The sequence below is a fragment of the Carassius auratus genome, chromosome 1 (genome assembly GCF_003368295.1).
Source record: "Carassius auratus strain Wakin chromosome 1, ASM336829v1, whole genome shotgun sequence".
NCBI classification, from domain to species: Eukaryota; Metazoa; Chordata; class Actinopteri; order Cypriniformes; family Cyprinidae; genus Carassius; species Carassius auratus.
Window position 1 is genome coordinate 10586105 of NC_039243.1, and position 12840 is coordinate 10598944.

General features: G+C 36.9%; 2 protein-coding genes across 4 annotated transcripts; both read right to left on the minus strand.

Moving 5' to 3' along the window:
* Positions 1-929: 929 nt before the first annotated feature.
* Positions 930-5332, minus strand: LOC113109480 (mannosyl-oligosaccharide glucosidase-like). Of its 2 annotated transcripts, none has more exons than XM_026273043.1 (5): positions 5070-5332; positions 4275-4681; positions 3944-4167; positions 3251-3444; positions 930-3025 (listed from the first exon to the last, which is right to left on the minus strand). In XM_026273043.1, the coding sequence occupies exons 2-5, from the start codon at positions 4621-4623 to the stop codon at positions 1261-1263; spliced, it is 2532 nt and encodes an 843-aa protein (XP_026128828.1). In that variant the 5' UTR covers positions 4624-4681; positions 5070-5332; the 3' UTR covers positions 930-1260. The 2 variants fall into 2 exon arrangements, with proteins under 2 accessions (XP_026128828.1, XP_026128825.1); XM_026273040.1 differs by having other exon boundaries at positions 5060-5331.
* A 1247-nt stretch (positions 5333-6579) lies between these two features.
* Positions 6580-11797, minus strand: si:dkey-56e3.3 (zinc finger protein 16). Of its 2 annotated transcripts, none has more exons than XM_026273319.1 (8): positions 11376-11797; positions 11157-11260; positions 10506-10608; positions 10150-10247; positions 9962-10064; positions 9515-9600; positions 8788-8845; positions 6580-8667 (listed from the first exon to the last, which is right to left on the minus strand). In XM_026273319.1, exons 1-8 carry the CDS (start codon positions 11638-11640, stop codon positions 7892-7894), a joined length of 1593 nt encoding a protein of 530 aa, XP_026129104.1. In that variant the 5' UTR covers positions 11641-11797; the 3' UTR covers positions 6580-7891. The 2 variants fall into 2 exon arrangements, with proteins under 2 accessions (XP_026129104.1, XP_026129096.1); XM_026273311.1 differs by having other exon boundaries at positions 9515-9603.
* Positions 11798-12840: the final 1043 nt, after the last annotated feature.

Here is a 12840-nt window from a genome sequence, read left to right on the forward strand (position 1 = left end):
AACGAAAGGAGAAAGCCTTTTGTATAGTGCAAATACTACCTCCAATTAATATTTTAATAAGTCATGCCACATAATTTGTTTGAACAGCACTCATTCAAGCTGCACATAAAGCACTAAACGGTGCTTAACGATTGTTTTCTGCTTAGTCAGCCAGTAGTTCAGATTTTTACTTGACCTACCAAAATTTGAATTTCTTTAAAAAAAAAAAAAATAATAATAATAATAATAATAACAACAATAAATAGCAATATAATTTTCTGTTTTAAAAAAACCTTAACTTTTTTTTAGAAAGTAACTCCATACATTCAAATAGAAAATAAAAAAGGAAGAAAATATTCTGGAAAACAATGCCATACGATGCTGAAAAATTTGATTGGTTTATAGATTAACATATTCTTGTTGATGCTTCCAAGACTATCACTATACTATTCCAAGACACTGTACATGTAGACACAGGGAGAGAATATATATACTTTTCCTGCAAAACAATATCAGCTTTCATATTCAAACTTGTTTTTAGTATATAAACATTTCTTCAAATGTTTTTACACTTCTAACCAAAATTGTTAAAAAACAATTAAACTGAGCTGGAATAAGTTTAAATGTATTGTAAATGTAAAGATTGTTCAGACTAACTGTGGCATGACAAAGACTTGTTTGAAAAAATTAAAATTAAAAATAAGTTAAAATATGTCTTGACCAAACAGAAAGAATCAATTCAGTATATTCCTTGTTCTGTCACTGCAATTCAACTTGCTGTGAATTGTGGTCAATTCAATGCAAATTCTAAAATATGAATTACATTCAGTATAAAGAGAGCAAATCTCCAACCCTATTTATAATCAGAGTAAATTACATAACACTTTTTTTTTTAATAAATAAAGAGATATGACTGTAATATAAAGTATAGGATTCAATTAATCAGAAAATGGTTTTATAATAAGTTTTTAATTTATTCTGTTAAATGAAGCCAAACAGCAATGGACCGAAATAAGAGCACGGTCTCCTCCTGGTTCACACAGATGATATGGTTTTGTCTGATCCAGAAAAAGCCTACGGCATTTTGAACCTGAGGATATAATCACATTTAACTGGACGTAAATCTGAAATATTTAAAGAGGACTGTTCATTATTATATTAAAGTATCAAATAAAAAAATCCAATTATCTAAATTATGTAAAAATGAAATACACTGTTGTAATAAACATATGGCACCAGTTGATCTTGATTTATCATTCTGATTCTGGCCTGCTACTGATTTTAATACTCTTCAGCCATTATCAGTACAGTCAGAGCTGACCAGCCAGTAAAGGGGTGGCTACCCTGCCCCCTTCCAGTGCTATCATTGTACTGTTCCCAGATGTATCCAGTTTCCATATACTGCTTGTAAACATTATTGATAAGGTTAGTCCTGAGATCTTGATATAGGGTAGCTGCCTTCTTTTTGTACGGCCCTTCTATGCTGCCATAGTGATGCAGTGCTCTAACTGCCAGGTAGTTGATGTTGATCCAGATCGGTCCTCGCCAGTAGGGGGCATCATGTTCCGTGTTCCTCTTCATGTAGAGGGGATCTGAGTGCGAGAGCGAGCGCAGGCCATATGGTGTCCAAAGGCGTTCAGGATCCTGAATGTCCCGCAAAATATGCTCTATTTTTGGCGAATCTGGTTTCAGAATTTGCAGCAAAAACGGAAAAAGGCTAACATAGCCTAAAGCATTCACGTACTGGAGCTTAGGGGCTTTACGAACAGAGCGAACCAACCGTGTGACTGGGTACTGGTGACGTGGTTGTCCAGGAGGCACAAACACTTTCTCCTGCTGAAGTGAGACCGCCTGGGTGTGATTTCCATAATCACTGAAGGCGTGCAGATTCTCGGACCAATGCAGTTTGTTTAATAGATCATTATTGCTCAGAGTACGGTGGGTGTTTTCGTACACCAGGTGGGGCTCCCCAAGTATTCGTGCCACATTCGCCATGATGCCAGAGGCCAGGGTCATCCAGCAATACAAGTCCACATGCCTCTCATCGGCAGATGGGTGAGAAGCCCGCGGGTAGTCGTCCAGGCCAGAGGTCAGGGTCTTGGGATTTAGGAAAAGGTTGGTGTCTTTGTCCCGGCCTCGCCAGCGATAGGAGTTGGCCATTGGTCCAGCTTGTGTGGTATTAAACCACTCGAACCAAACCTGCAGTCTAGGGTACAACCTTCTCAGGAAAGGAATCATGGTTTGAGAGGACGACAACTCTGGTTGAGCATCCAGCTGCTCTAGTAACTCCTGTAGGGCCAGGAAGAGCGTGGGCGGGTTAGCGTTTTCGTTGTGCTGCACTATAAACTCAGACGGTACTTTGCTGCGTGCTTCATCATCCAAGATTTGTTCGCGTGGGATCCATCCCTCTATATTGATAAGATCAAGCCAGTGTGCAATGACTTCCTTTGTTAACTGAGTGTCCCATTTGCTGATGAGAAGTTGATGAAATCCTTCATCCCAAAGAAAGCCCCTTGGAAAGAAAGAGCGAGATGGTACTGCCGTAAACAGCGGACCCTCAGGGTAAAGTACAGGGTGCTCATTATAAACCGACTGAACCACCGACTGTCCGAAGAAATATCCCATGCCACCAAGCATATTGCTTAAAGCTGCCTTAGCAAATTTAATCTGTGAAGATGTGAAGCCTTTAGCTTGGAGGCCAAATGTACTCTCAAACCTCTCGTCAAATGCCACCTTACGCTTCTCCAGCTCATCTGTAAGCATCGAGCCCACAAGTTGATTCGGTCGGTCCCAGAAGCTCCCGGATTCAAACAAAACTTCAATCTGGAAAGGGGTTTGAACTGTTACTTGATGCACCACAAAATCACTCTCCATCTTAAGATCGTTCTGTTGGTTCTGGTGGTTAGTGACTTTGTAAGAATCCACAGCAAAATAAAATCTTTTTTCACCTTTGGGAGGACTGAATTCAAACTTGTGATTTAGGCTGTTCTTCACAATATCTGTTAGCTGATCAAGGCCAGGGCTCTTCGTTTGCAAGTAATTATATCTGAAAAAAAGAGAGTAAAACAATACAGCAACTTGTTAAAATAATAAAATGACAGAAAACCTTATTATCATATTGTTTTCTCACAGTCCTCCATTCTGTTCATCTAAGAATCATACTAATAGTGTGCTAAACTGCTAAAAACTTACAATTCTCCCTATAACTAATTATATTGTTCATAAACCTACTTGCCACAAAAGCTTGTAGTGCACAATAAATGTAAGATACCTGGCATATTTGCCACTAGCACCTTCCCCTGCAGTGGGCTTGCCAAATGTGATCTTGAAGTTGCCAAGCTCCTCAGATGTTCCAGTTACAGAGCTCAAGCGATGTTTCTCCTCTACATGAGCCTGCAAAGACCCCTGAACATCTGTAGCAGTGTAGAACATCAGCGAGATCACAGGAGCCGAGGAAGCAGTGCTCTGCCAATCAGAAATAAAAGACAGATTTGAAGTGATTTTTATACTATAATTAATAAAAAATATCATTATCTTTTATCCCAGTGTCTGTGAAGTTGTTAAATAGAGGAAGTATGAAGCTGTAATTTTATGTATCAATATTCTGTGTATTTTGTGAATTGTATTTTTTCTAATGTGTGTACTCTATGGTTGCAGAATGGTAGATGGGCCAAGACACATTTCCCTACTGGGGACAATAAAAGTTCACCTAACCTTACCTTACCCAATTATAAATGCTTTGTGTTTATCAGAAGTAACCACTTTATATCATATTATATCATATTAAAGGAACTACAAGAAAACTGTAATGTTTAGTGGATCTGATGTATGTCTACCATACTCTACAGTATCTGACCGTCAGAAATCCACGCAAATTGTATATGTTCTATTAAATTTCATGTAATTAATTTTGTATTGGATTGGCTGTTAAACACACAAACTCAGAGCATTACTCTTAACTTACATGTTGTTTTGCAGTAATCCTCCAAGTCCAGTCTCCACCATGGTCTCCACCCATACGCTTCACAAACTCTGTGGTCAGGGTGAACTCACGGTCATGTACCTCTTGGACTCCAAAAGAGACTCCGTCATGCATCAGCCATCCGTAGCCCAGCAAATGGTCCCCTTGCTCACAAGTGTGCCTCAGATTTCCATCCATTTCAGCAAACTGACGCATCCACATTAAGCCTAATCAAATCAGTAGGACACGGCAGGCTTGTAATAACATCACAAAAAGACAAGTAAAAATATAGAAATGTTGCATTAAGATAAAATGTGAATATGAAACACCCCACCTGTCACAACAGATCTGGGACTTCTTGTTTTCATCCCAAAGTAGACCTGGGGCCGATAGGTACCCCAATATCTTTCAGGAGACACATCAGGACTTGAGCTATTAGCATCCAAGACCCGTGGAGAGGGGTGCAAGGTCACAACCCTCCTGGCCAAGGATGAGCGCATATAAAGGGCGTAGAAGAACCAGATGAGACTGAAGATACACAAACCGATGGATATATTGATAAACATCTTCCCGATGTCAGCTTTCTTCTTTTTCTCCTTGCGTAAAGGAGCAGGTGTTTTTTCCTCCTTTCTTGGGCTAGGTACTCCATCACCTGCTGCAACCCTCTTCCTCCGCCTTCCCATCTTTCTTTTGACCTGACCAAGCTGGTCTGGGGACGGCAGTCATTCAAATGTACAGTACCTGCAGATCAGCACAACTCAAGAGGTTTTGAATACAGTTAGCAAAGTGACTGCAGCATAAGAAGCTAATAGTGGTCATACTGGTTTATGCACTTCTGTCCTATAGTAATGCATTTAAAGAAATATATTCCCCTAAAACAGGATTAGAATTTTACACCGGTCTAAGTACAAAACGCTGCAAATTACATAAACTGCTGGCTAAATGAACAAAAGAATGAGGAAATGAATTAACGAGCGAGGCAAAGAACTGATGAATGAATGAGATTCAGCTCGTCAGTGTCTATTTAACGCGTCTGCATGTATAGTTCTTTCTGTACTAAATGTGAACTATGCAATGAGCAAAGCAACTATAACGATGCAAACATAATTTATATTTTACCTTATGTTACCTTATGTACGTGTCAGTTCTCTACCCAATTTTGTAATCAGCAGCACGTACACTTCCGCATTGTTTTGGGAAGCTGACGACAATCGTAGATGCTTGTTCACTCATATTCAAATTAAAAGTCCCACAGAAGCGTTCTTTCGCTGACGAAGTTACATGAAAATGGGTTAGCTCAGCCAAAAATAATGCCATTAATGACTCACCCTCATGTCGTTCCAAACCCGTAAGACTTCTGTTCATCTTCGGAACACAGTTTCAAGATAAATTAGATTTAGTCCGAGAGCTCTCAGTCCTTCTTAGTGAACCGGTTGAACCTGTTCACCAAATCGAACTGAATCGTTTGAAACGGTTCACATCTCCAATAAGCATTAATCCAAAAATGACTTAAGCTGTTATCTTTTTAATGTGGCTGACACTCCCTCCCGAGTTAAAACAAACCAATATCCCTGAGTAATTCATGTACTCAAACAGTACACTGACTGAACTGCTGTGAAGAGAGAACTGAAGATGAACACCGAGCCGAACCAGATAATGAACAAAAGATTGACTCGTTCATGAGTCAAGAACCGGTTGCATCTGTTTTCTTGGACTTTTGTCTTTCTTTTACGGTCTAAGGTCTTGTCCTTATAGTGAAAGGTCCGATGTTTTTTTTGTTTTTTTTTTACCCCATTGACTTTTATCCAACTTAATGTAAGCAAGCTAATTATAGTCAGCCTTCTCTAGTTATTTATTTTGTTGTTTAATAGGCTACCTATTTGAGTTAAGTGGCTATTGAAATATGCATTTATTAAATTATTGTATTTAATGCGTTTCTATTTTGTTGTTTTTGTGTATAGTTCTACAATGAAAGTGTATCAACCAGACCCAGTTTAATATGGTCCCACCATTCATTGCTATAATTATCACTGTCAATCACTGCTATTTCGACTCAAAATTTTCGAGAGTGATATCCCGAAACTCTGCAAAGTGTTAGTGTTAGAAAAACAAAACCAGCATTTACTGTCAAGAGGATGATGAAAGTGTTTTCACTTGAGTAAAGTAAAAGTCCCTTTATGTGCTTTTCTTCATTTGAATATGTACAATTTCTTATGTGGTAACATATAATTTATTTGATTTTATTCGACCCAAAAATATTAACCTAATTAACCTATAGGTTACATTGATAAAATGAAATTTCTGAGATTTCAGGCTTTCTAATATTAGTCATGAAAACATGAGACCAATACTCCATACTCATAATATTCTTTCTCCAACTTATAACTATTTATCATACTATTTATACACTTAAGTAAAACAGTATAATAGATGATGTATGGGAGCCTGCAAGACATTGAGCATCCCTTTTATAGTGGTGTACAATGGATCTGATGAGGTCTTCAACATGGATATGCTAGGAATGACCGTGAGTTTGCCGCAGTATTTCCCAGCCCCATGACTGCTGGAAGTAGAAACAGTGGAAATAGCACAGTAAATCTCACTGCATTAAATCAAGCAAAGATGAAATCACAAAGACCTTTAAAATCTTACAAAGATTTATTTTTCTGTACCTTTAAAGAATCCTGAAAACAAATGTATCAAGATTTCCACAAAAATATTAAGCGGCACAGCTGTTTCAACACTTGACAATAAGAAATGTATCTTGAGTAGCAGGTCAGAATATTAGAATGATTACTGAAGACTGAAGTAATGCATGAATGCATCACAGGAATGAATTATATTTTAAAATATATTAAAATAGGAACCTTCAACACTACCTCCGTAATCGGGGATGGAGGTGTGAACGTCACTCTTGCATTCTACAGCGCCTCTTGTTGTTCTGGAGTAATGGAACTGGTTGCTGTAGACGGAGCTGGAAATGTTGGCATATGCTCAAGATCACATAACATCTGCCGTTACCACCAGGACAAACACCTCCATGTCTACCACTTCTACAACAAACAGCATGACTACAGCAATCGCAAAAACAACTACTTTCTCTCCCTCCACTAATGCCACAACCAACAAGTGCTGGATGCCCTTTTAATCCACCCATCAATTTTTGGGTTAGTGTGGGAGCCATTTTTCTTTTCCATCTAACTGTTTTATTCTACTTGACTTTATACTAACATTCTATCACCCCTACCAAATAGGCAGAGTCTGTGATTTGACGTTTACAGTTGATTGATGTATTTATTAATAAAAGTTTATGCATACTTGATGATTTAATACATATGAACTAAGAATCAATCAATTTCAGATCTGATTTGACCAGGTCAACAGATTGAATAGATCTTCTGAACAGAAATATGGTGGTATTATAAATTACACTGACAATTTTAAATCATAAAAACCAATGGTCAGTACACCTCACACTATATTATACTATCCAAATCAAAATGACTGGTTTTATGAAAAGAGGCAGTTGCTTGTGATATATAAAATCATTGGTTTATAAATTTTAACACATGAAAATTATATTAAATCGACCATATTCAATATTGCTTAATATGGTGTGTATTATTATTACTTTTGTAATAAATTCTGATCGCAACACAGTTTACTTCAGAAATCTGTGATGTATTTCTCTGTGAAACAGGATATTCAATGAGAAAAAAAAATGCAGGGACTTGATTTTATCTATCGAGAATTGTTTAGATCATAAAAAGAGTCTTCAGAATGGAACGAGGTGGATTGTAGGAAGCAGTTTAAACGATTATTACACTTGATAAAAGATTCCTATTTATTATTTGGAATAATGTGCACCACTGCATTTTCCATTCCAATGTTAATTAAGCTGATTAAGTTAATGATAGGTACCAATGGGAGTATTCTCTACCTTGTGAAGTCCTAGAGTTGTCCAGCAGACACACAGATTCTCTGTTGGTGTTTCACCAAAATGTACTTGTGTGCAAACATCCGCCCACATCGATCACAACCAAAAGGCTTCTCATGTGTGTGGATCATCATATGTGTTTTGAGGTTTGAAGACTGGTTGAACATTTTCCCACAAAGGTTACAACCATAAGGCTTTTCACCCGTGTGAACAGTCACATGTTTTCTGAGGTTACTTTGATCTGCGAACTGCTTGCCACAGTGCACGCATCTGAACGGTTTTTCTCCTCTGTGGATGCTATGGTGTCTTTTGAGACCAGACGCCTGACTAAATCGCTTACCACAGAGTGTACAGTGGTGAACCTTCTCCCTGTTATGAATTTTTTGATGCAAGAGGAGAGTGCTAAGCTGAGAGAACGCTTTCCCACAATGTTTACATACAAACTTGTCTTTCCTTTGTGTCTGAGGAGAGTCTGAATGTTTGATAGAAAAGTTTGGTGTGAAACGGGACCGGTCGGATCGAGAAATGTTGTTACCTTCATCGCTGTGTGTTAAATGACCTTCTATATCAAGCATAGACAAGCCATTAGAGTCTACTGGAGTTGCGTAGGAACACATGGGATCTGCGCTCCCTCTGTACATCAAGTACTGATTCACAGAAAGTCCTCCATTGCATTCAGATTCAGAATAGGAGGGATGATTTGTGGTGGAGTCAAATCTCGTGGAAACCCATGAGGGGTAAGAAGGCACAGGCTGCAGGTTAGTCTCTGAGTCTCCATCACAACGTCCCCCTATTTTGAAATACAACACGCATAAATGAAAACTAGCACGCAAGAAAATACTGTGTTTAGTAATCAAGTCACTCACAACAACAATTTCCTAGTTACTATTTAGAAAATGCGCATCTTCACCTATATCCTTCATTTCTGGGGTTTCGTCCTTAAGGTGATCAGGTAGCATCCCATTGGACTGCCAGAGGAACAAATCATTGATGGTGAATTATGTGATTTTGAATGTTAAGAGCAGTTTTAGAAGAGAAGAAAAATTTTATCAAATTGTAGTCTGTATTCAAGATATACCATCTCTGTACCATGAAATATGAATTTTGAATTTGATGTGTTGGTAATAGTTTACAATAAGGTCTCATTAGTTAACATTAGTTAATGCATGAAGTAAAAATAACTAACAATGAGTGATATATTTGTTGCATTATTTATTATTCTTTATTGACGACAGTTGATAAAAAATCTGTTCATGTTAGCTGTTGATTAAATTATATTATACACTGAAAAAAAAACTTTAGACAATTTTTTTTCCACTAGTCAATTTCATAAATAATGACAAGACAAGTATTGAAATAAACCAACTCCAAAAAAAAATTTCTTTAATAATTTATAAGTAAATTACACTGATAAATGCTTTAGATGTATTTTAAGTATCACTTAAGATGTATCACTCTCGGTTCATGTTAAATCTAAATATACTAGAGCACAACATAAACTAGGAATGTTAATCATATGTGAACAAAAAAAAGGCAGCCGTATGTAAATCGCCACTGCTGGAGGAAAGCAGTTTGTCTGCCATGAGCCTGATTTGTAAACAATTACAGGTATGTTCAAATGTGTCTCTCACACTAACCTCTTGATGGCAGTGCTGGACTGTGTCCTGATCTATGAAGTTATCTCTGTGGAAGGTTACAAAAACTCCTGCATCATACTGTGTGTCTTCTTATCCAGAAAGCAAAGAGTAGAAATAACACAGGGTAAGAAACTATAATTTTACATTTTTAGTATCAATATCTATTCAAAAGTTGGTCATGTTTTAATTATTTCAAGAATAAAAAATACAACAAATAGATTGAATAAATAAATAACACTATTATTGATACTATTATTTTGTTACTAGATAAGTACTTAGTATACAAATAATTAGAAATCGAATATTTAGTAATATATGTAATATCACTAATTACTTATCTGGATTAATTTGTAAAACCTTACAAATATTTTATCACCCATTTTGGGACAACTAAATAAGTGAAAAATAAAGTGTTCACACACACTACATACAGTACACTACACTCACGGTCTTCAGTCGTCTCGATTTCTCTTTCTGACTGTTCACACCTCATGTTGTCAGGTCTCTCTTCTTTGATAATGAGACAATCAGGCTCCTCGTCTTCTACAGACTGATAAAACCACAATGCTGTCATGATTCCTGATGCATTATTACTGGTCAACTGAGCTCTTTGTTTGTGAAATACAGTTTCTTACTTCTTGTTGGCAGTGCTGGACTGTGTTCTGGTCTATGAAGTTATCTCTGCAGACTGTAACAGAGACTCCTGCACTCCTGTACTGGCTGTCATCTTTATCTGCAACATGGACATATCAGTATATAATGCAAAAAGAAAATACTATGTAATATCCGTATGTGATAAAATACTTAAATACAGTTGTCGTTGCATAATTCACATATATCTGTGAACTTTACATTAGTTGGTTGTATAAAGCCTCCTTAAAAGCTATATTTTGTCATCCTGTTGACATCAACTAATCACAGATCTGACCACTATATGCAATTATTCCCCAAAGTACCTTTCAGCGAAAATAAAACAATACACCATACTCACGATTTTCAGTAGTCTCGGTTTCTCTTTCTGACTGCTCACACCTCTCGTTGTCAGGTCTCTCCTCTTTAATACGGAGAATGTCTGGCTCGTCAATCTCTACAGACTAATCAAAAGTACAATGTTGTCATGATTGTAAGTGTTTAGGGTGAAAAAAAATGTGTTCTGAAAGTTAGCAACTTTTTCATTGAACAAGCATGCATGATATTGATAAAAATGACATTAATGGCATTTACAGTATTACAAAAGATTTTGTTCTGTTCAAATAAATGCTGTTCTTTTGAACTTTGTGCTTCAAGGAATTCTGAAAATAATTATTTATTTTGTTAATTTTCAACATAGTTATTATGCTGTTATTATGAGGACTAAATCAGCATAATAGACACAGCATATTATGATTTCTGAAGGATCATGTTCAATCAATCTTTGCTTTTACTGTATCTATCTATACAAAAACAACTCAATGATAGTAAGTTATGTACAATATTTGAAGTACTTTTTTTAGGTTTTTAATTATCAATATGATGTATGGGAAATTAACGTTATAAGTTGAAAAAGGTTCAGTGGAACTGTCAGATTGGATGAGCAGGTAACAGATGTTTGTAGTTTGCAGTGTTCAGTGTACAAAACGAGACATTCACGGTTTACGCAGACCTGGTCTAGTGTTTCGGGTTGAAGACGCGAGACTTCACGAGAGCAAACGGTTTCATCATCATCATCCTCATTAGACAGCGAAGCGATTCTCACACTAATTCGACCTGGAAACAGAAAACGTTGCCCATTAGTAATTAATAAGTTATAACAGTGACTTTTAACATAATGGAATAAGTCCAACATCACTATTGTCTAAACCCATGATCAGCCATTTGTTACCTGATTCTTTTTCGTGACCTCCTGTTTTTGTCAAAACAGTTGATTCGTTTCTTAGTTTGTGCGCTCTTCGATGAAACGAATCCCGGATTTCTATCATTTTGATTTTATTTTTAAGGAGGTTGTTCTCCTTCTGTGTTTTGGATATTTCAAGCTGTAATTCGGTATAGCTGTCCTCAACAAGTTTGCATATTTCTGCAACAGCGGCGTTTGCGAGCACTTCCATGACTGAAGCGATTTGCGTCTGAAAAGTTACTGTATTTGCCATTGCATTGGAATTTATTAAGATGAAGCTCCTTTAATAATAACGAGGCAGTCTTTACAATAACATAAATCCTTCTAAATGAATATGGCTCTCGAAACCGTTGTTGTGTACAGCTCGAAACGCGAAGCTGACCAATTAGTCGACAACATCCGCTTGTGCTTTTCAAAATAAAAGCAGCCCGTAAATAGGCATGGAGTGAACATAACGGTTTATTTGGAAAATTATCGGATGTAAAAACCAGAACCTGGCACGGACCCAGAAGGCAAAAACATTATTTCTTATGTTCTGGTCAGTTTTGAGACGGAAGTAGGCTATTTATTCCATTGCAATTTATTTGTATATGGACAAAGTAGATTTTAATGACAATAAAATCTTTTGTCATGCAACATTTTTTTTTTGTTTGTTTAGTTTTTTTTTTTTTTTTTTTTTTTTACTTTCAGAACTTTTTTAATATTTGGTTTTCCGGGTTCATGATGCGAATTATAAAAATACTGAGGCATTTATCAGTAACGTTTCCTGCACAGAAAGTCAGTTCAGGTAAAGCGAATTCATGTTTTTAAAAGCAGATCTGAATCCCTGTAGTCATGTGATTTCGGTCATTGGTAAATTATTAATGTCTCCTTTTTCGCTTTCATCTGTGAAATCACTTATTGTTTTAAAGTACCCAGACAGCAACATAGTGTTGGCCCACATCTGGCCCATATGAAATCCATGCGGGCCAGATCTGGCACGAAACCGCTTGCTGTCTGGGTAGTAATATTGTTGTTGTTGTTTTTTACCTTATCCCTGAACCGATTACTATATAGTGCAGAATTGCATCTAAAAACAAAAAAACGTTAACTAAATAAACGTGTGTACATTTTATATATTTATTTATATAACTTTTAATTTAGGATGCAATTATTCATTTTGTGTCCTGTATCATAGCTACATGAATGACCTTTGCAGCAAAAAAACCTGACAGCTCATCGCACCTAGCAAACAAACAGTCTCTGGTGGAGCTGACCATAGACAGTAAAAGAAATGGACACAGCGACCCCATTGGAACTCAACTGAGACAAATGAAGCCCAGTTTTAGCGTTTTTTAGCACTTCCGTCGACGCGCAGACTCAAACGAAGCTTGACAACGTCAGCAACCTGTCTGCCAGATGTAAATCTTCTAAGTGGCTGTGCTTGCAAACTGCCATCGTTAATCTTGCAGAG